General features: G+C 37.2%; 3 protein-coding genes across 9 annotated transcripts in view; 1 reads left to right on the top strand and 2 right to left on the bottom strand.

Annotated features, from left to right (window-relative positions):
- Positions 1-296: 296 nt before the first annotated feature.
- On the bottom strand, positions 297-9,830 carry mfsd1l (major facilitator superfamily domain containing 1-like). 3 transcript variants are annotated; one of them, XM_067378702.1, is made up of 14 exons: positions 9,209-9,830; positions 8,980-9,136; positions 8,632-8,732; positions 8,033-8,154; positions 7,785-7,840; positions 7,561-7,704; positions 5,911-6,069; positions 5,709-5,824; positions 4,693-4,793; positions 4,497-4,608; positions 3,374-3,511; positions 2,731-2,870; positions 2,438-2,549; positions 297-875 (listed from the first exon to the last, which is right to left on the bottom strand). In XM_067378702.1, the coding sequence occupies exons 2-14, from the start codon at positions 8,999-9,001 to the stop codon at positions 747-749; spliced, it is 1,452 nt and encodes a 483-aa protein (XP_067234803.1). In that variant the 5' UTR covers positions 9,002-9,136; positions 9,209-9,830; the 3' UTR covers positions 297-746. The 3 variants fall into 3 exon arrangements, with proteins under 3 accessions (XP_067234803.1, XP_067234804.1, XP_067234805.1); XM_067378703.1 differs by having other exon boundaries at positions 9,539-9,830; XM_067378704.1 differs by lacking the exons at positions 8,632-8,732; positions 8,980-9,136; positions 9,209-9,830 and having other exon boundaries at positions 7,979-8,105.
- Positions 9,831-10,217: 387 nt separating this feature from the next.
- On the top strand, positions 10,218-14,339 carry LOC137014405 (crossover junction endonuclease EME1-like). 5 transcript variants are annotated; one of them, XR_010893847.1, is made up of 8 exons: positions 10,218-10,854; positions 10,938-11,059; positions 11,189-11,305; positions 13,025-13,143; positions 13,220-13,286; positions 13,364-13,479; positions 13,676-13,882; positions 13,955-14,092. XR_010893847.1 is itself a non-coding variant. In XM_067378706.1 (8 exons), the coding sequence occupies exons 1-8, from the start codon at positions 10,464-10,466 to the stop codon at positions 14,108-14,110; spliced, it is 1,275 nt and encodes a 424-aa protein (XP_067234807.1). In that variant the 5' UTR covers positions 10,218-10,463; the 3' UTR covers positions 14,111-14,339. The 5 variants fall into 5 exon arrangements, 4 of the variants coding, with proteins under 4 accessions (XP_067234807.1, XP_067234808.1, XP_067234806.1 ...); XM_067378706.1 differs by having other exon boundaries at positions 11,192-11,305; positions 13,693-13,882; positions 13,955-14,339; XM_067378707.1 differs by having other exon boundaries at positions 13,382-13,479; positions 13,693-13,882; positions 13,955-14,339.
- A 679-nt stretch (positions 14,340-15,018) lies between these two features.
- The window catches only part of spsb3b (splA/ryanodine receptor domain and SOCS box containing 3b), a 17,621-nt gene continuing 13,259 nt past the window's right edge, over positions 15,019-19,380 (bottom strand). The window contains exons 8-9 of the mRNA XM_067377668.1: positions 18,967-19,092; positions 15,019-18,764 (exon numbers count right to left, since the gene is read on the bottom strand). Coding sequence (XP_067233769.1) covers positions 17,956-18,764; positions 18,967-19,092 — 935 coding nt within the window. The 3' untranslated portion in view covers positions 15,019-17,955. The remainder of the gene's footprint in view (positions 18,765-18,966; positions 19,093-19,380) is intronic.

Below are 19,380 nucleotides of genomic sequence, written 5' to 3'. Positions count from 1 at the left end.
TATATATTTTATTAATTAAAATATTTTAAATGTCATTTCATTGTATTATATATGTGTGTGTGAATATATATGTGTGTGTGTGTGTATATATATATATATATTTAAATGAAATTATTTTAAAAACTATAAAGTAAAAAAAAAAAAACATTTAAAATGTGAAAAATGTTTTCCATATTATAAAATATATATTTTTTAAAATAATATTTATAATTTTATTATATTTTACAAAACATTTTAAAATTTTTGCTTGTGTATGAAATTAAATTTCAAAAACGAACAATATTCACAACCTCTTTGTGGCACAAAACTTTATTTTTGTTTTGTAAAAAAAATCCTAAAAATTAGCAAAATGCATATTATTCAATCATTTTGTAATCAGTCAATAATACAAAATAAAGTTCAAAAGCAGTATTGACAATTGAATGTGACACATTTCAGCATGTTTTTAAAATTACGTAACAGTAAATTTACAGATAAAACCCTCTGATTCCCTCAAGTTAGTCAATCACATCGTTCATATGTGACGAAGCAGATGTTTGTTTAATATTATAAAACAGATGACAGTGTCAACATTTCCATATCAGCTTCCTCAATAAAAAGAATGATTAATTTATCTCTCATTTCTGAATGTATTTCACAGCATTAATACTGAAAATCATATGACACGCTTCGTTCTGAGAGAATGTGTTTTCCCTTTAGTAACGTCCAATGTCCCAGAATAAGGGAGAATAGGGACATAAGTTCTTCTAGGTCCTGTTGATGGAGGGAGTGTTGCTGATCTCCTCGTTGTCCTCTTCATTCATCAGCGGTTCTGTGTCTGTCTGAGCGGGACTCGGAGCCGTGGATCTCTTAGTTGTCTTATTAAGCGTGCTTCCCTGAAAACACACACATTTAAAATAGATCATAACCTGAATATCTTAAAGTCAACATAAAACTGTTCATATTCTACTTCATTTTATCTGATCAAGATTATGAACATGTTTCCCTTTTGGTATGGCATGCACTGATAAATTAAGCATGATAAGATCAGGAATGTATATTACACAAGTAAATAGGGTTAATTTTCAGTTCATTTTCACTGCATTAGGTCATGAACAATACTGTCACAGCAGAACAATCCAATCCACCTCTAATAAAATGAACTGATATGTTTTTAAAGCCAAAAATAACCTCTGCCATTCCAAAGTACTGTTGACTCAAAACTCACAGTTCATGCGTCATGCGGCACAACTGAACTATAAGACACCGATATCAGTTTCTCTATCAGTGTTACACATTTCTAACTAATGATGTTGTAGAAGACAGACAAAAAAGCTGTAAAATGTCCGTGCCGAACACTGAAGAAGACGGTAAATGGAAAACGCTTTGGTGCATAAGCTCAGAAAGTTATATAACCAAGTCCGACAAGAGAAGAAGATTGCACACATAATCATACAATTTCTTAAAATTAGAATGGGTTTGTAAGCATTTGTAGCATTTATTTTTAAATACTATTTAATTATATAATAAAATAATACTAATTTTAATATCTTATATATATTATTGTAAATAGTTTTTATATATTAAAATAATAATTTCATTATATTATTGCATTTTTTTTTTTTTATATATTTACAAATATATTTTTAATATATAAATTAATAAAATATCTATTTATAATCTCATTATATTATATTATAATAAAAGTTCAATTTTTTTTCTTATGTGTATACAGTAATTATGCAATGAAATTTAAAAAAGGAACAATATTCCTTGGTGGCACAAAACTATTTTTGATTTATATTATATTTATATATTAAAAAAGCCTAAAAATTCACTTTTAGAATTGTTTTGTAAGAAATTTTCTATGATTATGTGTGCAAGCTTCTCCTCTTGTCGGACTTAAAGGGATAGTTCATGTCTTTTTATAAATGTATAAATGTCTTTGTTCTATTGAACACAAATGAAGATATTCTGAAGAAAGTTTGTAACTAGGCTGCTTTGGGGCACCATTGACTTCCATAGTAAAAAAAAATATACTATGGAAGTCAATGGTGCCCCAAAACTGTTCAGTTTCCCACATTCTTCAAAATATCTTCATTTGTGTTCAGTACAACAAAGAAATTTATACAGGTTTGGAACAACCTGAGGTTGAGTAAATTTTCATTTTTGGGCGAATTATCCCTTTAACTGATGATGTAGACAATAAGAGGCAAATCAAGCTTTTCAGACTCTGAGAAACCCCTGTAATTATGCCGGTCAAGGTCGCATGAAATCACATGTTCTTGAACACCATACCAGTGGGAAGTGTCACTCAACTCACTCCATGTTCCAAAAACTCTTCACAGTTCTCGTCGGTTCATACTGTTGCTATGGCTACCTGAGGATACTCATCTATGATGGGTGATTCAGAGAGATGTGGCGATAGTGGGTGGATGTGTGTGTGTGTGTGTGTTACCTGTCTGTAGTCAACGATGTTGAGTATTGCAGAGGTGATTATGCAGCTGATGGTATTGGCCAGCATGAAGATCATCATATATTGCCATCTCCACAGCGGGATCTTAACATCACTGACACACAAAACACATACTATGGTATAGACATGGTACTATACATTAAATATACTTTATATGCTTATATTACTATCATATACATGGTATTTTGAAGAATATCATGGTGCCTTGTTCAAAAAGCAAGGTAATATTTTTTGTTGTTATAATGCAAAACATGAATGATGGCCATGAATGTCACCTGGACGTAGTGCCCAGTATCTGTCCCACCACCAGGTTGGAAATGCCGATGCCAATCATCTGTATGGATGTGGCCAATCCCATGGCTGTGCCCAGTGTGGCTTGAGGCACCACCAGGGGAATTGAAGGCCACATGCTCGCCTACAACACACAAACACAACAGAAAACACATGAAAAACATGACAGTCAAACAGCAAGAATTAAACCTGAACATTAGCATGTGTGTATATATATATATATATATACACACACACATATACATACATTTTTTTAAAAAGTGATTTTTTTTTTTTTCATTCATCCTGAAATATAATTTGGTGTATTTCTCTTTTCTACTAACCTAGAGGAAAACCTATGCAAAAAGTGGCACAGCTTACCCCTCTCTGCCCTATTGAGCTAGTCCTGCAGGAACATCTCAAATTTCACATACTTCAAAATGTCAGCATCATCTTCAGTAATTGGAGAATGCTGAATACTTCAACCAATCCAAGCTCTCTTACAGTGTTTGCTGACCACACAATTGAGCATGCTGCAATACTCCAATAACACTGTATAGTTGGCATCCATCCATAGTGTCTGCTGTGTGTGTGTGTGTGTGTGTGTGTGTGTGTGTGTGTGTGTGTGTGTTCATGTTTAATACTCACAGCAGCAAAGGAGTAAGTGATGCCGAGCCAGATGGTAGATACGAGAGGAGGGACGAACGTGAAGGCCAGCAGACCAAACACAGGCAGTGTCAACACGGCACAGAGCCCTGCAAACACACCGCGCAGCCCCACATAGTCCTACAGCACAGACAGAAACAATGCTTTAATGTTTTGCCTTGAATGCTCACCATGGCTGCATTTTTTTTTAAATCAAAAATACAGTAAAATCAGTAATATTGTGAAATATTATTGCAATTCAAAATAACTCTTTTGTATTGTAATATATTTTAAAATTTAATTTATTGTTGTGATGCAAAGCTGAATTTTCAGCATCATTACTCCAGTCTTCAGTGTCACATGATCCTGATTTTCTGCTCAGGAAACATTTCTGATAATTATCAATGTTGAAAACATTTCTTTGCTGAATATAAAGTTCAAAAGAGCAGCATTTGAAATAGAAATCTTTTGTAACATTATAAATGTCTTTACTGTCAATTTTGATCAATTTAATGCATTCTTGCTGAATTAAAGTATTCATTTATTTAAAAAAAAAACATGTATCTACATGTATCTATTGATCCTTCCCCCATTCTTGCAATATTTGTTTTAGCTACAGAACTCTGTTTGGATAATAATGCTAAAAATATGAATGCTTTTTCGACTGTAGGTGCTAAACATCTTATTCTGCTTAAGTGGAAGGACAGATCTCCACCAACGTTTAGTCACTGGATTAGAGATCTTATGTATCATCTTGCACTAGAGAAGATTCGTTACTCCACTAAAGGCTGTTTTCAAACGTTTTTCATTATTTGGCAGCCAGTGCTGACTTACGTACAGCAAATGGATCCAAATGTAATTTTCTCTGTTTTTTTTTCTATCTGGCCCTGTGAGGCCATAATAATATGGTACAGAATAGTTTGTAAGATAATGTGTAATGGTGCAGTGGGGATGGGGAGCTCTGTGGGAGCAAGATTATTGATTTCATCTTAATTTGTTTTTGAAATTGCTGTTATATTATACTATGTAAAATATCAATAAAAAGACTGGGAAAAATTACAAAAAAACTTTTGAATAGCAAATGAAATATCTGTGGATAGTATGCCTGTGTAATTGTTTGACTTACGATGAGGATGCCGACAGCAGCCGACAGCACCAGTGAACTGTCATACACAGCGCCTGCGATGTACGCCGCCTCCTTCTGACTGTACCCGCTGTATTTATCCTGGATAAACTTACTAAAAACACACATGCAGCAACACATGAGCTATGTGTACGGACACATTTTAATCTAAAAACATCAAAGTGCTTCATGACAGTACCTGGCATCAGCGATGAAGGGGAAGATGCCATTATAAAAGAACATGATGGTAAGAACCAGCAGCCAGTATCTGAGCGACAGATGCTTCACATCCTGAACTCTCTACACACACAATACACAAATCAATGAAACAAATTTATCAATTTATTTTATCAAAAAAGAAAACATAAAAATACTATTTATACATTCATACAGGGCTTGACATTATATTTTTTGCTCACAGCGACAATTTTGACATTGAGACCATAAGGAAAAACTAATATATAGATATTTTTAATATTACACATAATTTGGCAGCAGGTTTATTAGGCTGCTGTCACTTTAAGACCTGACACACGGATCCATTATACTGCTACACATGCGTTTTCTTTCCCAACTGTTTATGTTCACTTAAAACATAACTGACTGTGTTTATGTGAATACTCGCCATTTGACATTATTTTGTGTGTATTTGACAGTTTAAGCACAATAGGCAGCGAAAAATAACTGAATTTAGTACTGAGAGGCAGCTTTATGTGTGCACACTTTGGGTGTGAGCACAAAATCTGCGGGAATGAGTAAAATTATGCGCAATACGTGCAATCCCACGCTGAAATTCAAGCCTTGTAACACCAACAATATTCATCCGGAGCAAATGAAACGAGTGAGTGTGGGTTTGTATGTCAAGAGACAGAGAAAGAGCAGCTGGTATTGTGTATCTATTCTGCAGAAAATGAGAAGTATTCCAGATATTTCTATATCGATATGTATCGAAAAATCTATATTTTTGCACTTAGTTTATTATTTCGGGTGCCTTTTTAAAAGACTGCAACTGAAAAATTAATATGTTATATATAAAATTCAACCTGCCCAAGTGGCAAGTAGGCAGGTGTTAATTTCAAGCCCTGTATACGTATATATAAATATAGTAATTACTGTATGATCATCATTATTATATTATACTGCAGAAACAATAAGTAATAGTATAGTAGTATGTCTTTCTAAACATAACCTTTGCCATCTATATCTGTGTCTCACCACTTTACGTGACTCCTCCTGAATCACTCCATCCAATCCCAGCTGCTTCATGCCCATCTTATCCAGAACACTGACCGTTATAGCCGACAGGAACCCAAGAACGCACAGGAACGTGCCTGTACACACAAAACCGATGCATGTGTATGTGTTCCCAGGACGCCAAATCAAAGCTTACGCAATTGTTGCCTGTTGTGATTCTTACCTCCCCACAGCGTCCACTGCATACCGTACTGAGACTCAAACTTCTGCGTTAAGAAGAAGTTCAGAACCGAGCCCAATCGAGAGAAGGCCAGGGTCAGTCCAAACGCCAGAGCCAGCTCCTTCCCGCGGAACCAGAACGCTGTGATACGGTTTTGGACAACTGAGAAATGAAGAGAGACACATGAGATTCAAATGCATCTTTCTCATTGGTGCTTTTTTCATGGGTGTCTTTGGCTTTGAAAACCTTTGTTTACTCAGCTAGTAAAGAATCTGAGAAAGAGGAAGTGCATTTACGTGCTGTTTGATACTTTAGGGACTTTGTAGAGTTTACTATCATAATGCAGATCAATAGCCAGACAGTGGAAATCAGTGTTAAAATGTTTTACATTTTGTGACATATCTGAACTAGATAGAAGGAGAGGTTGTAAAAACATGTGACCAATAGACTAAACAGACTAATTATCCAATTTAATAACCCCATGGCCAAAGAGACATCAGTGGAAAAGGAAAGTGATTTCAGAGGAAGAGCAAGTTTTTTAATTCTCAGTAAAGATTGCAAAAATAATGTTTTCTTTGGAAAAGCAGGCACATATGAATCATGCACAATAAGACCTGAAACATGTATTATGAAAATACTTGACTCACATTGACCATAACATGCAGAAACAACCACTAGTAGTAAATGGGTTGGGGAAAAAATGGGCAGATGAGCATTAGGGTTAGGGTTAGTTCACCCAAAAATTAAATTTCTGTCATTTATTACTCACCCTCAATATTAATATTATAAAGCCACGAAAATATTTTTGGTGCGCCAAAAAAACAAAATAACGACATATTATAGTGATGGTCGATTTCAAAACACTGCTTCAGGAAGCTTCAGAGCATAATGAATCAGTGTATCGAATCTGCTATTCGGAGCGCCAAAGTCACATGAATTCAGCAGTTTGGCGGTTTGACACACGATCCGAATCATGATTCGACACGAAAGATTCATAACGCTCCGAAGCTTCCTGAAGCAGTGTTTTGAAATCGGCCATCACTAAATAAGTCGTTATTTTGTTTTTTTGGCGCACCAAAAATATTCTCGTGGCTTTATAATATTAATATTGAACCACTGTACTCACATGAACTGATTTAAATATGTTTTTAGTACATTAATGGATCTTGTGAGAGGAAATGTCATTGCTGGCTATGCAGGCCTCACTGAGCCATCGGATTTCATCAAAAATATCTTAATTTGTGTTCTGAAGATGAATGAAGGTCTTACGGGTGTGGAACGACATGAGGGTGAGTAATAAATGACATTATTTTCATTTTTGGCTGAACTAACCCTTCATATTATGAAAATATAATAAGTCATTTATAGTCATTTTTGCAATTCATTTTGATGCCACTAGTGGAAGAAATTAATTTAGAGTTAATTTATTTTATTTACTTTATTACTTTATTCCTTAATCCTTTTACCCTTGATCCTTTTTTCTATACTTTTTTTTTTTATGTACACAAAGTTCCTGAAAACCACAACAAATTCCTGTGCACACTTGGCGAATAAAACTAGTCTAAATCTAAATTTACAACTAAAGATACGCCGTTTTTAGAGTTAAACCTGCAAACTATCAGTGGTGTTCTGGATAAATATCTGAAGTCATACTGGTCAGGGATCCGTTTCCAGATCCAAACAGAAGTCGTCCAGTCAACATGAGGGGCAACAGGTACGTCGTGCCCTTAAAATGAGACCCCAGTGCAAAGATCGCTGAGCCCAACACAGTCAGGAAGGAGAACAGAAAAACACCGACTGCAGGAGAGAAAACACAAACACTTACGTCAAACTTTACGCAGCTTATTAAAAGGAAAAGAAAATCCATTCCAACTTACAGCGGTTTCCCAATTTATCAATGAGGAATCCCGCCATGATGACCACCACAGCATTCCTGGGAAATCAAAATAAGAGTCATTTTACAGGTGATAATAAACAGTATGAAGCTTTAGAGGGTGATTGATAGTATTAAATTCTGATGTGTGTGAGTCAGGGTTATAGTTAACAAAAAATAAAAAAAATTTAATGTCACCTGAAATAAGATAGCATGTCAATAATACTAAAATAAGAGTGGTGTGAGTCTCACGTCCAGGCGTAGATGGCGTAGAGCAGGTTATACTCCTGTGGCGTCATTCCCAAACCTTCCACACACGTTCCTGTGCCATTACTAGTGCTGTTACTCACCGTCCCGTTTGGACATGTCAAATTCTGTAGGAAACAACATTCAGGGTCTTACTTTACTGACCTAGATACTAAACCAGAGAGGTTTATATGCAATATTTGTTACTCTCATGACTTTAAAGGGGTCATATCATACATTATTTTATAATGTTAGCAAAGACTTTTGCCCGTAAATCTGACAGAATTCAGTTTATTTGACTATTTATGACATGGATTCATCAGGCTTCATGCAATTGTACTCCTCGTTAGCTCTTCTGTGGTTCGGAACGTTTTATCTATCCTTCTCCCTCATTACCTCACTGCGACTGGACGAGCAAAGTTTTTTGGTCACTCAATAGGTTTGATTTAAATGTAAATGTAGGCTGCAGAAGTTTACACAGCTCAGTTTCATCTCGAAATATAAAGGCAAATTTGCATTTTTCATAATATGACCCATTTAAAACTGTCTAAACTAAGATTAAGCGATGTGAAAGTGAGGTCAGAGGTCAGAAAGTTGCTCCTCACCCCCTGAAACTGCTCCTGCAGGACACTGGGAATGTCAAAGCAGAAATAAGAGCCGAAAGTCAGCATACAGTTAAAAAACAGGACCACGAACCGGTAATAGGCTGTAAATACACACATAAACACAACAAGAGACATTTATATTCACAGAGAGAGAGAAGAGTTAGTCATCATGTGTCAGGTTACATCTAAGCTAACAGAGAAAACAACACTTGAGAGCTATGAATCTCTTATGAATTATGATATTTAATGTTTTTAATGAGTTAAATCATTCTCATCTTCCTCTGTTTACAAACTGAGAGCTCATTTAAATTCAAAAACATCCTAAAACCAGTGAAATTACTAATTTACCTTGTTCTGCTGCTTTGGCCATCTCGACCCCAGATAAATCTCCGCAGTCTTCCCATATAACGACGATGTAGTGTGATTTATTTTTGTTTATGTGGCCCAGAACGGAGGCGATCTTCAAAATGTGCAGCTTGTCCAGGAGCTGCAGCTATTTGCTGATCTATAAATCATAATAAACTAGTGAAAGCTTCAAACTGTGGGAACAGTCGATCCAGGTTTTCTACTGACTGACCGTTTTCCTTATTTAGCGTTACGTCACAGTCTGGGCGTCATGTGACTGATCAAATGATGTTGTTTTTCTCAGCGCTGACACAGCACTTAGTGATGATTGGGCAATCATTGATCGCCGCGGAGCTTGACCGATAAATAACTAGATAATTAGATAAATTAATCATGTATGTTTAATCATGCTTTAAACAAAACAGTGCCCATTCTCATTATATATTTACGGAAAGAAAATGTATTTATATAGGACATTTCATAATCTGTGGTAACAAGACAACATGGATTTAAAGGGTTAGTTCACCCAAAAATGAAAATAATGTCATTAATAATTACTCACTCTTATGTCGTTCTACACCCGTAAGACCTTCATTCATCTTCGGAACACAAATTAAGATATTTTGATGAAATCCGATGACTCAGTGTGGCCTGCAATGACCTCTCAAGTTCCATAAAGGTACTAAAAACCTATTTAAAACAGTTCATGTGAGTTCATTAGTTCTATGTTAATATTAGAAAGCGATGATAATACTTCTTTGTGCTCCAAAAAAAATAAAAAAAATAACGACTTTTCAACAATATAGTTATGGGCGATTCAGTGATTCGGATCTCCAATCAAACGGCTAAACCGTTCAAATCACGTGACTTTGAACTCACATGAACTGTTTTAAATATGTTCTAGTAGCTTTATGGATCTCGAGAGAGGAAATGTCATTGCTGGCTATATCTTAATTTGTTCTGAAGATGAACGAAGTGTAGAACGACATGAGGCTGAGTAATAAATGACAGTATTTTCAAGTATATATATATATATATATATATATATATATATATATATATATATATATATATATATATATATATATATATACATACTGAAATCAAAATAAGAAAGATTCAGTTTGAACATTTAAACTTATCCAGTTATAAAACGTAAATTAAATTATAATATTATATATATAATATTATATATAGAAAAATCTAATCGAAATTAAAGTAACTTTACTGCATTCCCCCAGTATTTTAATCATTTTCGAAACGCAATCCGTAGTAATATTGTCCCTCTCACCGCCCCGTATTTGTTTACATTCGCAGCCTGGAGACTCAAACGAGAAAGGACTGACAGTTGATGGAACAATAAAACACATTAAATGATAACATGTCAGGCTTAATTTACACATAATGACCCATGTAACATACTGTATATTTAAGTATATTATACTTTATATATTATATTTACAATTACCAGCAGCTGATTTAAAGGGATGTCAGCCGTCCAGAGAGCAAACACGTGGGAAATTTCAGATTCAGAGAATGAGAGTGATGAAGTTAAACCATCATCATGTTTAATACAAGATCAGGACACATCTGTAAATGAATCAAACACTTCACCCTCATCCAGGAGCTGCTCAGCCCGGGCAGAAGACGGAGCAGATGGAGTGAAGATCTGCAGCAAAAGGAGGAGGAGGACACGAGAGGAGGTGCAGGAGGAGTTGGAGACGAGAAAAGCTGCCAGAGATAAACGGAGAGAGGAGAAGGAGAAGCTCAAAGAGAAGAAACTACAAGAGCAACAGAGAAGGAAAGAGACAGCGGAGAGACTGAACCTGTTAAAACCTGAAAACTTCATTAAGAGTCTGACAGCTCACATTCATGCAGGTGAGAATTGGAGATGATGCAGGTAATGTTTTCTCTCTGTCACAGTTGTGTTTCTTAATTAAATCAGTTAAATCTCTCTCCAGTGCTGCTGAAGGATGCAGGCTGTGATGTGCTGCTCAGGACTCTGGATGGGTTTCAGTGGACGAACCGTATAGAGGATCAAGGTCTTCCTAACAGCATCAGCTGGACACGACAAGCCCTTCAGGTCACTAGTAGCTCAGACTGTTGATTCTGTCCATTATAGATATAGCAGAGGGGTCAGGTTGCATTATTTTTGTCTCATTAATGTCTCAGCTGTGTTTTTTCTCTGTGTGTGTGTGTGTGTGTTGTACAGCAGACTGAGGATGAGGCTGAACATGGAGTTATTGAAGAAGATCAGGTCCTGATGGTCATCTCCCATAATGAGTTTGAGGACATGGTGATGTCACATAAAACAGTGACCAATCAGTCGGTCAGTCATTAATCATCATTTTAATTATAGTATAGAGGGTATGCATTGACGTCACTTTCCCGCCAGAACGCGCTCCCTCAGCTGGACTGAGCGGCAAAAGAAGCTGCTGCGTGACTGGATTTAATAGAGGAAACTGCGAAAACGCGAGTAAAACAAACGATTACACTAAAGGTTGGGCTCGAAAGTGTTCCTTATTACATGTCAAAGAAAAATAATCCATGGATATTGACATGCAGCCAGGAGTCGAGTTTCCTGACATTTATATGTGGCTGATTTCGACGCCGGGGAAACATATAAAGCAAATCTGCCTGTGAACGCTTTATATAAATACAATATAGGTCTAAATCTATGTTATATATATATATATCGTCATATCGTCCAGCCCTAAAACTTGTATAGTTTTTGTCAGTGTTTATTTAAAAACACCCAATTATTCAGAATATAAGATGGTAAATATTTAATTGATGAGTTGTCAACACGATATATAACAATACAATATATACGGTATGATTTTACCCCAAAATCTGACATTTCGACAAAATTATGTTTCTCTGCTGGAGTCCAGCTGTTTCTGTGAATTGCAGTGATCCATTTGCTTCTCTTTTCTGTAACTTTCAGCCGTCTGTAAAAATATACCTCAGATTTCGTGTCAAAGCTATTTGTACAGTCAATCACAAAGCTCTTTCCCGTTTTGGATGTGTTTTGTGTGTTTTTCGCGGCATTCATACTGAAAACCAATGCTGCCACTCAGTCTCTTGCCACTCAGTGGGTGTAACCGCAGTCATAACGGTTCTTTATACACCGATCATGCATGACATTATGAGCACTGACAGGTGAAGTGAATAACACTGATTATCTCTTCATCACGGCACCTGTTAGTGAGTGGGATATATTACGGAGAAAGTGATCATTTTGTCCTCAAAGTTGAAGTGTTAAAAGCAGGAAAAATGGGCACGCATAAGGATTTGAGCGAGTTTGACAAGGGCCAAATTGTGATGGCTAGACGACTGGGTCAGAGCATCTCCAAAACTGCAGCTCTTGTGGGGTGTTCCCGGTCTGCAGTGGTCAGTATCTATCAAAAATGCTCCAAGGAGGGAACAGTGGTGAACCGGCAACAGGATCATGGAAGGCTAAGGCCCAGCGAAGGCTGGTCCGTGTGGTTCGATCCAACAGACAAGCTACTGTAGCTCAAATTGCTCAAGAAGTTAATGCTGGATCTGATGGAAAGGTGTCAGAATACACAGTGCATCACAGTTTGTTGCGTATGGAGCTGCATAGCTCCAGACCAGTCAGGGTGCCCATGCTGACCCCTGACCAGCGCCAACAGTGGGCATGTGAGCATCAGAACTGGACCACGGAGCAATGGAAGAAGGTGTCAAATGGTTCAGGAATGGTTTGAGGAGCACAACAACGAGTTTGAGGTGTTGACTTGGCCTCCAAATTCCCCAGATCTCAATCCAATCGAGCATCTGTGGGATGTGCTGAACAAACAAGTCCGATTCATGGAGAATCCACCTCGCAGCTTACAGGACTTAAAGGATCTGCTGCTAACATCTTGGTGTCAGATACCACAGCACACCTTCAGGGGTCTAGAGGAGTCCACGCCTCGACGGGTCAGGGCTGTTTTGGCAGCAAAATAGGGACTAACACAATATTAGGAAGGTGGTCATAATGTTATGCTCGATTGGTGTATATATCTGATAATCTCCATCATTCTAGGCTCTTATTGGTGACATGCATGAGGGGGCGGAGTCTCTGTTGCAGCATCTATCTAAGTACTTGACCAGAACTGCAGGGAAAGTTGTCACAATTCTAGTGACGATCAGTCATCAGCAACGGTAAACACACAATCTCTCAAATCATATTTAATGTTAAATCTCATAATATGAAGTGATAGAATATGTGTGTGTACAGATCAGGATCTTGGGGTGAAGATGACTTTGACTTTTACCTCAACCAGCATCATCTGGACACAGAAGAGGTCAGATAAATCAATCATCATTTCAATTTTCAGTAATGTAGCCTTCCAGTAACTTTGGTTGTTTCTGTGATGGGCAGCTGTTGGTTCACCTCCAGCTCTACTGGAATGTGGCAGTTCACTTCCTGTTTGGCTGGCAGGAAGTGACCGATCATGTGGTTGCACTTACCAAGGCTTTATCTAAGAGACCTTACAAGTGAGTTTTACACAGAAATCACACCAAATAAATCATCCAGAAGGCCCGGGACTGGGTTTACTTTTTCTGTTTTAGTTTTTTGGCATTTTATCTTTTGACAAATTATTATGAACTGATCAAACTGCTGTATAATATCAATTCTGAATTGCTTTTAGTATCATTATGCAGAAGACTCTAGCTCTAATAATAGCTCTAGCGTGTGTTTGTTCTCAGGGCGTTGTGTGGCGACCCTGATCTGGGGTTCTGCATGGACGGCTCGTGGTCAGCGGGTGTGCGAGTGGACAGAGAAGGCCGCGGTCTCGCTCAGGTGTGGACACGTCAGATACAGCAGCTGAACCGCGTCAGTACAGCCATGGCCAAAGCCGTGACGAGCGCCTACCCCTCTCCTTCCCTCCTGCTGAAGGTAATGTGTTCAGACTCACACTGAACGTCACTCTTCATCGGCCCTCATTCTCCTCCTCTCCTGCTCCAACAGGCCTATGAGGAGCTGCTGTCTGAGGAGGAGCGACGCAGACTATTGGCTGATCTCACGGTAGTAGGCGGAGTCAAAGAGAGGCGTGTTGGTCCTGAGCTCGCTGGCCGTATACATCGCCTCCTCACTTCCCAAAATCCTCATCTACTGCTGGATTAAGGCCAGAATTGTGGAAAGAAAAAAGATAATTTTGCACTTTATAGCCAGCAGACTGTAGAAGATTAAAGTTTGTGCCTCAAATGAATTCATTCATCCTCCAAACTGAACATATTAATTGATTTGCCATCAATACTTGAAAAGTTGCATTAAATGTTTTGTAATGTTTGTATTGATCATTCAAAACTGATGTTAAAGGGATAGTTCATCCAAAAATGAAAATTTGATGTTTATCTGCTTACCCCCAGTGCATCCAAGATGTAGAGGACTTTTTTTCTTCAGTCGAACGCAAATTATGATTTTTAACTGCAATCGCTGCCGTCTGTCAGTCAAATAATAGCAGTGATTGGGAACTTCAACTATAACAGTAAATAAAACTTGCTTAGACAAATCAAAATTAAAACCTGCGGCTCGTGACGACACATTAATGTCCTAAGACACGAAACGATCGGTTTGTGCGAGAAACCGAACAGTTTTTATATAATTTTTTACCTCTAATACACCACTATGTCCAACTTCGTTCAGCTTCCTGTTAGTGAGGTCAAAAAACGCGTTCTGTTGACGGAAGTGATGTCTCGCCCATATACTTCAATGAGCGCGAGACATCACTTCCGTTGTCAGAGCGCGATCAGACCTCACTAACCGGAAGCTGAACGCAGTTGGACATAGTGGTGTATTAGAGGTAAAAAATTATATAAATAATGTTCGGTTTCTTGCACAAACCGATCGTTTCGTGTCTTAGGACATCAATGTGCCGTCACGAGCCGCAGGGTTTAATTTGGATTTGTCTATGGAAGTTTTTTCGACTCTTATTGTTCAAGTTCCCAATCACTGCTATTATTTGACTGACAGACGGCAGCGGTTGCAGTTAAAAATCATAATTTGCGTTCGACTGAAGAAAAAAAGTCCTCTACATCTTGGATGCACTGGGGGTAAGCAGATAGACATCAAATTTTCATTTTTGGGTGAACTATCCCTTTAAGTTTAGACAACGTAGCAAAAACTATATAATGCGCTTTTCACAAGATGTAATATCAGTCTCTGGTGTCTCCAGAATGTGTCTGTGAAGTTTCAGCTCAAAATCCCCCATAGATCATTTGCTTGATAAATTTGGCCCTATTTGGGTATGAGCAAAAACACTCCGTTTTGGTGTGTGTCCCTTTAAATGCAAATGAGCTGCTGCTCTCCTTTCCAGAAGAGGGCGGAGCTTTAACAGCTCAACAACAACAAATCAGGAGAATCTCACGCAGCCAAAATGACGACGGTGTTCAGCCTTACATTGTTCAAACCGGAGTCGACACTGATGGAGAGACTCAGGAAGAAGTTACAACTTTTAGACGTTTCTGAACGGTTAGTGGATAAATTTATGTAGTTGCTGTGGAGTTGATTCAACTCATCCACTAGCATGAACCTTGATACTCACTGTATGTTGCTTGGATAAAAACATCTGTCACATGACTACATTCATGCACATACATTCATGTAGGTAACACAAACACGGTTCAGGATTTGTTATGCTCAGTTTAATACATGTGAAACATAAAAATTAAAAGAAGTAAATCAGATTCTTCAAAAACATGCAATTATGAAATGAGCATTTTTGTTGTTTTTTTACTGCAAAACAATGTAATCAGTAAGAAAACATGCAAAAGAGTACAAAATCATTCACTCATCAATCAAATATATCATAAATCATAATAATCAAATATTAATAATAAGAGAGGGGAGGTTAAACAATTAAAAGTTAAAAGTGAATAAATACAGAAGGAAGAAAACAGTCATATCTGAAAATAAACCTACAGTGTTTATCAAATCAGATATGCATTTAGTTGTCATAGTAGAGCTGTAGCTCTCTGATATTGAATTACGATAAAATACTGTAACACTTTCATTAACAGAGCAGTTGACAGGCTCAGATATTGATCTGCTGCAGTTCAGTCAGCCTTTGCTGGATTTTATAGATGCCAGGAAGTTTTTCATGAGGTTTATGATGTTCTGAGCCCATCTCTCTGAGTCTGAACGAATAAACACAAATGCTGGAGATACTGTATAGTGCCTATATTGAGTATTTTACAGAACTAATCTGCTGCTTTTGAGATTTCAAACAACTAATGACCAATCAGAGACAGGCCACAGCTTCAGAATTCAACTAAAAGTAATGTTATAAGATGTTTGGCATGTGTTGATCTACCTTAATATATAAGAGAAAACTTCACACACACACACACACACACACACACAAAAAAAAAAAAGGGGGGGGGGGTGGTCACCTGACTAGCAACATTGGCACTGGAAATGAGCAAGTTTATAAGAAATTTAATTCATTAATTGGAAAAGGAAACTTACTAAGAAAAAGGAGGGTGAGTTTGATTCACAGCATGTCCAGAGAATGAATTTTGATAGTTTGGCAAGGGAGACGACGCAGGAAGTGATGTGCGTATTTACGGAATAGTTTGCATAGCAATGACAATTATGACATTTACTCATCCTCATGTTGTTCCGTCTTTCTTCTGTATGACACGAAATGAGATGTTAAGTGTTCTTAAAGAAGAAAAGTGAGTCTTGCACAAGAGCTGCACAATTTGGGGGGGGGAATAAATTGTGATTTTTCTGATGAAAACTGATGATTTAAAAAAAAAAAAAAATCTCCAGGTTTGCTGTGCTTTTTTGTAGTGCTGCATAATTTGGCTAACAATTTTGATATTATACACTACCATTCAAAAGTTTGAAACATTACTATTTTTCATGTTTTTGAAAGAAGTCTCTTCTGTTCATCAAGGCTGCATTTATTTGATCAAAAATACAGAAAAAACAGTAATATTGTGAAATATTATTACAATTTAAAATTATGGTTTTCTGTTTTAATATACTTTAAAATATTTTTTTTTTAAATATTGACCCCAAACTTTTGAACAGTAGAGTATATTGTTATAAAAGATTTAATTTAAATAAATGCTGCTCTTTTTTAACTTTTTATTCATCAAAGAATCCTGAAAAAAAGTATCAAGTTATAAAAAATATTAAGCAGCACAACATTTGTAATAAATCATCACATTAGAATGATTTCTGAAGGATCATGTGACACTGAAGACTTGAGTAATGATGCTGAAAATTCAGCTTTGATCACAGAAATAAATTATATTTTAAAGTATATTATAATAGAAAACCATCATTTTAAATTGTTAAATTATTAAAAAAATGTCTGTATTTTTGATCAAATAAATGCAGGCTTGATGAGTAGAAGAGACTTCTTTCGAAGACATTAAAAATAGTAATGTTTCCAAACTTTTGAATGGTAGTGTATATAAAAATGACTATAATAATAATTAACAATAATAATTATATTATTAATACTGAATAAAGAGCAACAAAATTAAATTATATAATATTTTACTGTGTTTAATTGTAAAATTAAAATACTACCATTTATAGCTGTCTTAATCTCTTCCTTTTCAAAAATTAAGCTTTTATTTTGGCGAAAAACTGCAAGGAGACTTTAAAGTTGTATTTGATAAAAACAGCTGGTTTATAATCACTGCTTTTTTACAGTTTTTGGAAGATGGTTGGTGCATGTTGCATTTCTAAACGCACTTAATAAAGTGATCCAAACTCATGAGACACATGAACTGATCCTGAGCTGCACTCGTGTAAATGAACTCATGCCATGATTCACTCTGAAAGCACTGCATATATTTACTTAATTAAGTTGATTTTATAATTGCACTAAGCCATATTTCATGATTATTAATCATGCAGGCCTACTAATCATAAATCATACAGGTTTGGAACAACATGAGGGTGAGTAAACGATGAACTCTCCCTATATTTACAAGTAAACGTTCTGTGTCTCATGTCCAGCGGCAGCGTTTCCTCTTGCATGTCTTGCGATCCGAGGAGAAGTCGTCCGAATCACTCTCGGAGGCGGAGTCTGGCCAAAAGGAGGTGTGGCCTGTTGGAGTGTAGGAGGGGCAGAGAACGCAGGAACCGGTGTGTTCCGGTTTATACACAGAACAGAGGTCATTTACCTCACGGCCATCACTGGAAACAGAGAGCGAGGGGTCACAACCAGGGCAGGAAGCAGATATGTGCTGACATTCAGGGTTAGGAAGGGACGTGGGGTCGGAGATAGGGGCGGAGCCACAGTAGAGGTCAGAAGGGGAGGAGGGATCAAGGTAACAGGCGACTTGCATTATGGAGACGGAGTTTTGATAATGTGCATCATCTGGACAGGAAGCACAATCAGGAAATATGGAGGCTGAATCAAGAGGGTCGTCTTTACTACAGTAAGAACCAGGGTTATCAGAGAAGGAGCTGGAAATAAAGACACGTTCAGTGTCAGAGGGATTGTGGGAAGGAAAGGGGCTGTCCTCTGTTTGTGTGGCTTTGTCCTCGCTGTTGTCTGCGCAGGCGTCTGCGCAGCCGAGGGTCAGCACCCATCCCAGCTGGTTAGACAGCAGCAGACGCAGACCCGGCGGGAGCGGCAGCACACGCAGAGCGTCTGCGCAGTTGGGCAGCATTTTGCGCAGCTGTGTACAGCACAGGTATTGTAGTGTGGTGGGCGCTGAATGTGAACGGATCAGTTTCATGCTGCTCTTGGCCGCAGTCGAACAAACCATCGGAAACAGACACTTGTTTTGCAAGTGAGTAGCTGCTATGCCTGACAGAACCAAAGGAGATAGATAGATAGATAGATAGATAGATAGATAGATAGATAGATAGATAGATAGATAGATAGATAGATAGATAGATAGATAGATAGATAGATGCAAAAGGTAGAAAAAGAAAGATTGTAGTTGCAACAGATATTTGAGTAGGAAATACACTCATAAAGGAAAGAAAAGAGAGCATGTATGTCTTACCGATGCAGCGACGGTTCTTGTAGAAGCTCAGGGTGCCGTGCCAGCTGTCCAGATGAACCCCGATTATGGACCCTTGACCGAACCGTGAAGAAAAGTTCACCTTTGACCCCTTATGATGAAGTTGACCTATACCAAGGTAAATGCAGATTAAAAACGCATAAATACTACAACAAAATACCTCAAATACAGTCAAGCACTGTATAAAAATAGTGGGGTCGTAAAGATTTTTTTATGTCTTTTGCTTGCCAATGCTGCATTTATTTGATCAAAAATAAACAGCAATATTCTGAAATATTATTACAATTTAAAATATCTCTTTTCTATGTGAATATATAGTAAACTGTAATTTATTCCTGTGATGCAAAGCTGAATTTTCAGCATCATTGCAGTCTTCAGTGTCACATGATCCTTCAG

Source organism: Chanodichthys erythropterus, chromosome 23 (assembly GCF_024489055.1).
Source record: "Chanodichthys erythropterus isolate Z2021 chromosome 23, ASM2448905v1, whole genome shotgun sequence".
Classification (NCBI taxonomy): domain Eukaryota; kingdom Metazoa; phylum Chordata; class Actinopteri; order Cypriniformes; family Xenocyprididae; genus Chanodichthys; species Chanodichthys erythropterus.
Note: the sequence above shows the minus strand (reverse complement) of the source record. Positions and strands in the feature narration are given on the sequence as shown.

What these genes read in the sequence shown, in the direction of transcription:
- LOC137014405 (XM_067378705.1), top strand. Translation starts at nt 10,464, where the DNA reads ATGTCAGCCGTCCAGAGAGCAAACACGTGGGAAATTTCAGATTCAGAG. An exon ending in ACGATCAGTCATCAGCAACG is followed by an intron (nt 13,144 to 13,219) that starts GTAAACACACAA and finishes GTGTGTGTACAG; the next exon opens with ATCAGGATCTTGGGGTGAAG. An exon ending in TTATCTAAGAGACCTTACAA is followed by an intron (nt 13,480 to 13,692) that starts GTGAGTTTTACA and finishes GTTTGTTCTCAG; the next exon opens with GGCGTTGTGTGGCGACCCTG.
- mfsd1l (XM_067378702.1), bottom strand. Translation starts at nt 9,001, where the DNA reads ATGGCCAAAGCAGCAGAACAAG. An exon ending in GGCCAAAGCAGCAGAACAAG is followed by an intron (nt 8,733 to 8,979) that starts GTAAATTAGTAA and finishes GTGTATTTACAG; the next exon opens with CCTATTACCGGTTCGTGGTC. An exon ending in TCACTTACTCCTTTGCTGCT is followed by an intron (nt 2,871 to 3,373) that starts GTGAGTATTAAA and finishes TGTGTGTTGTAG; the next exon opens with GCGAGCATGTGGCCTTCAAT.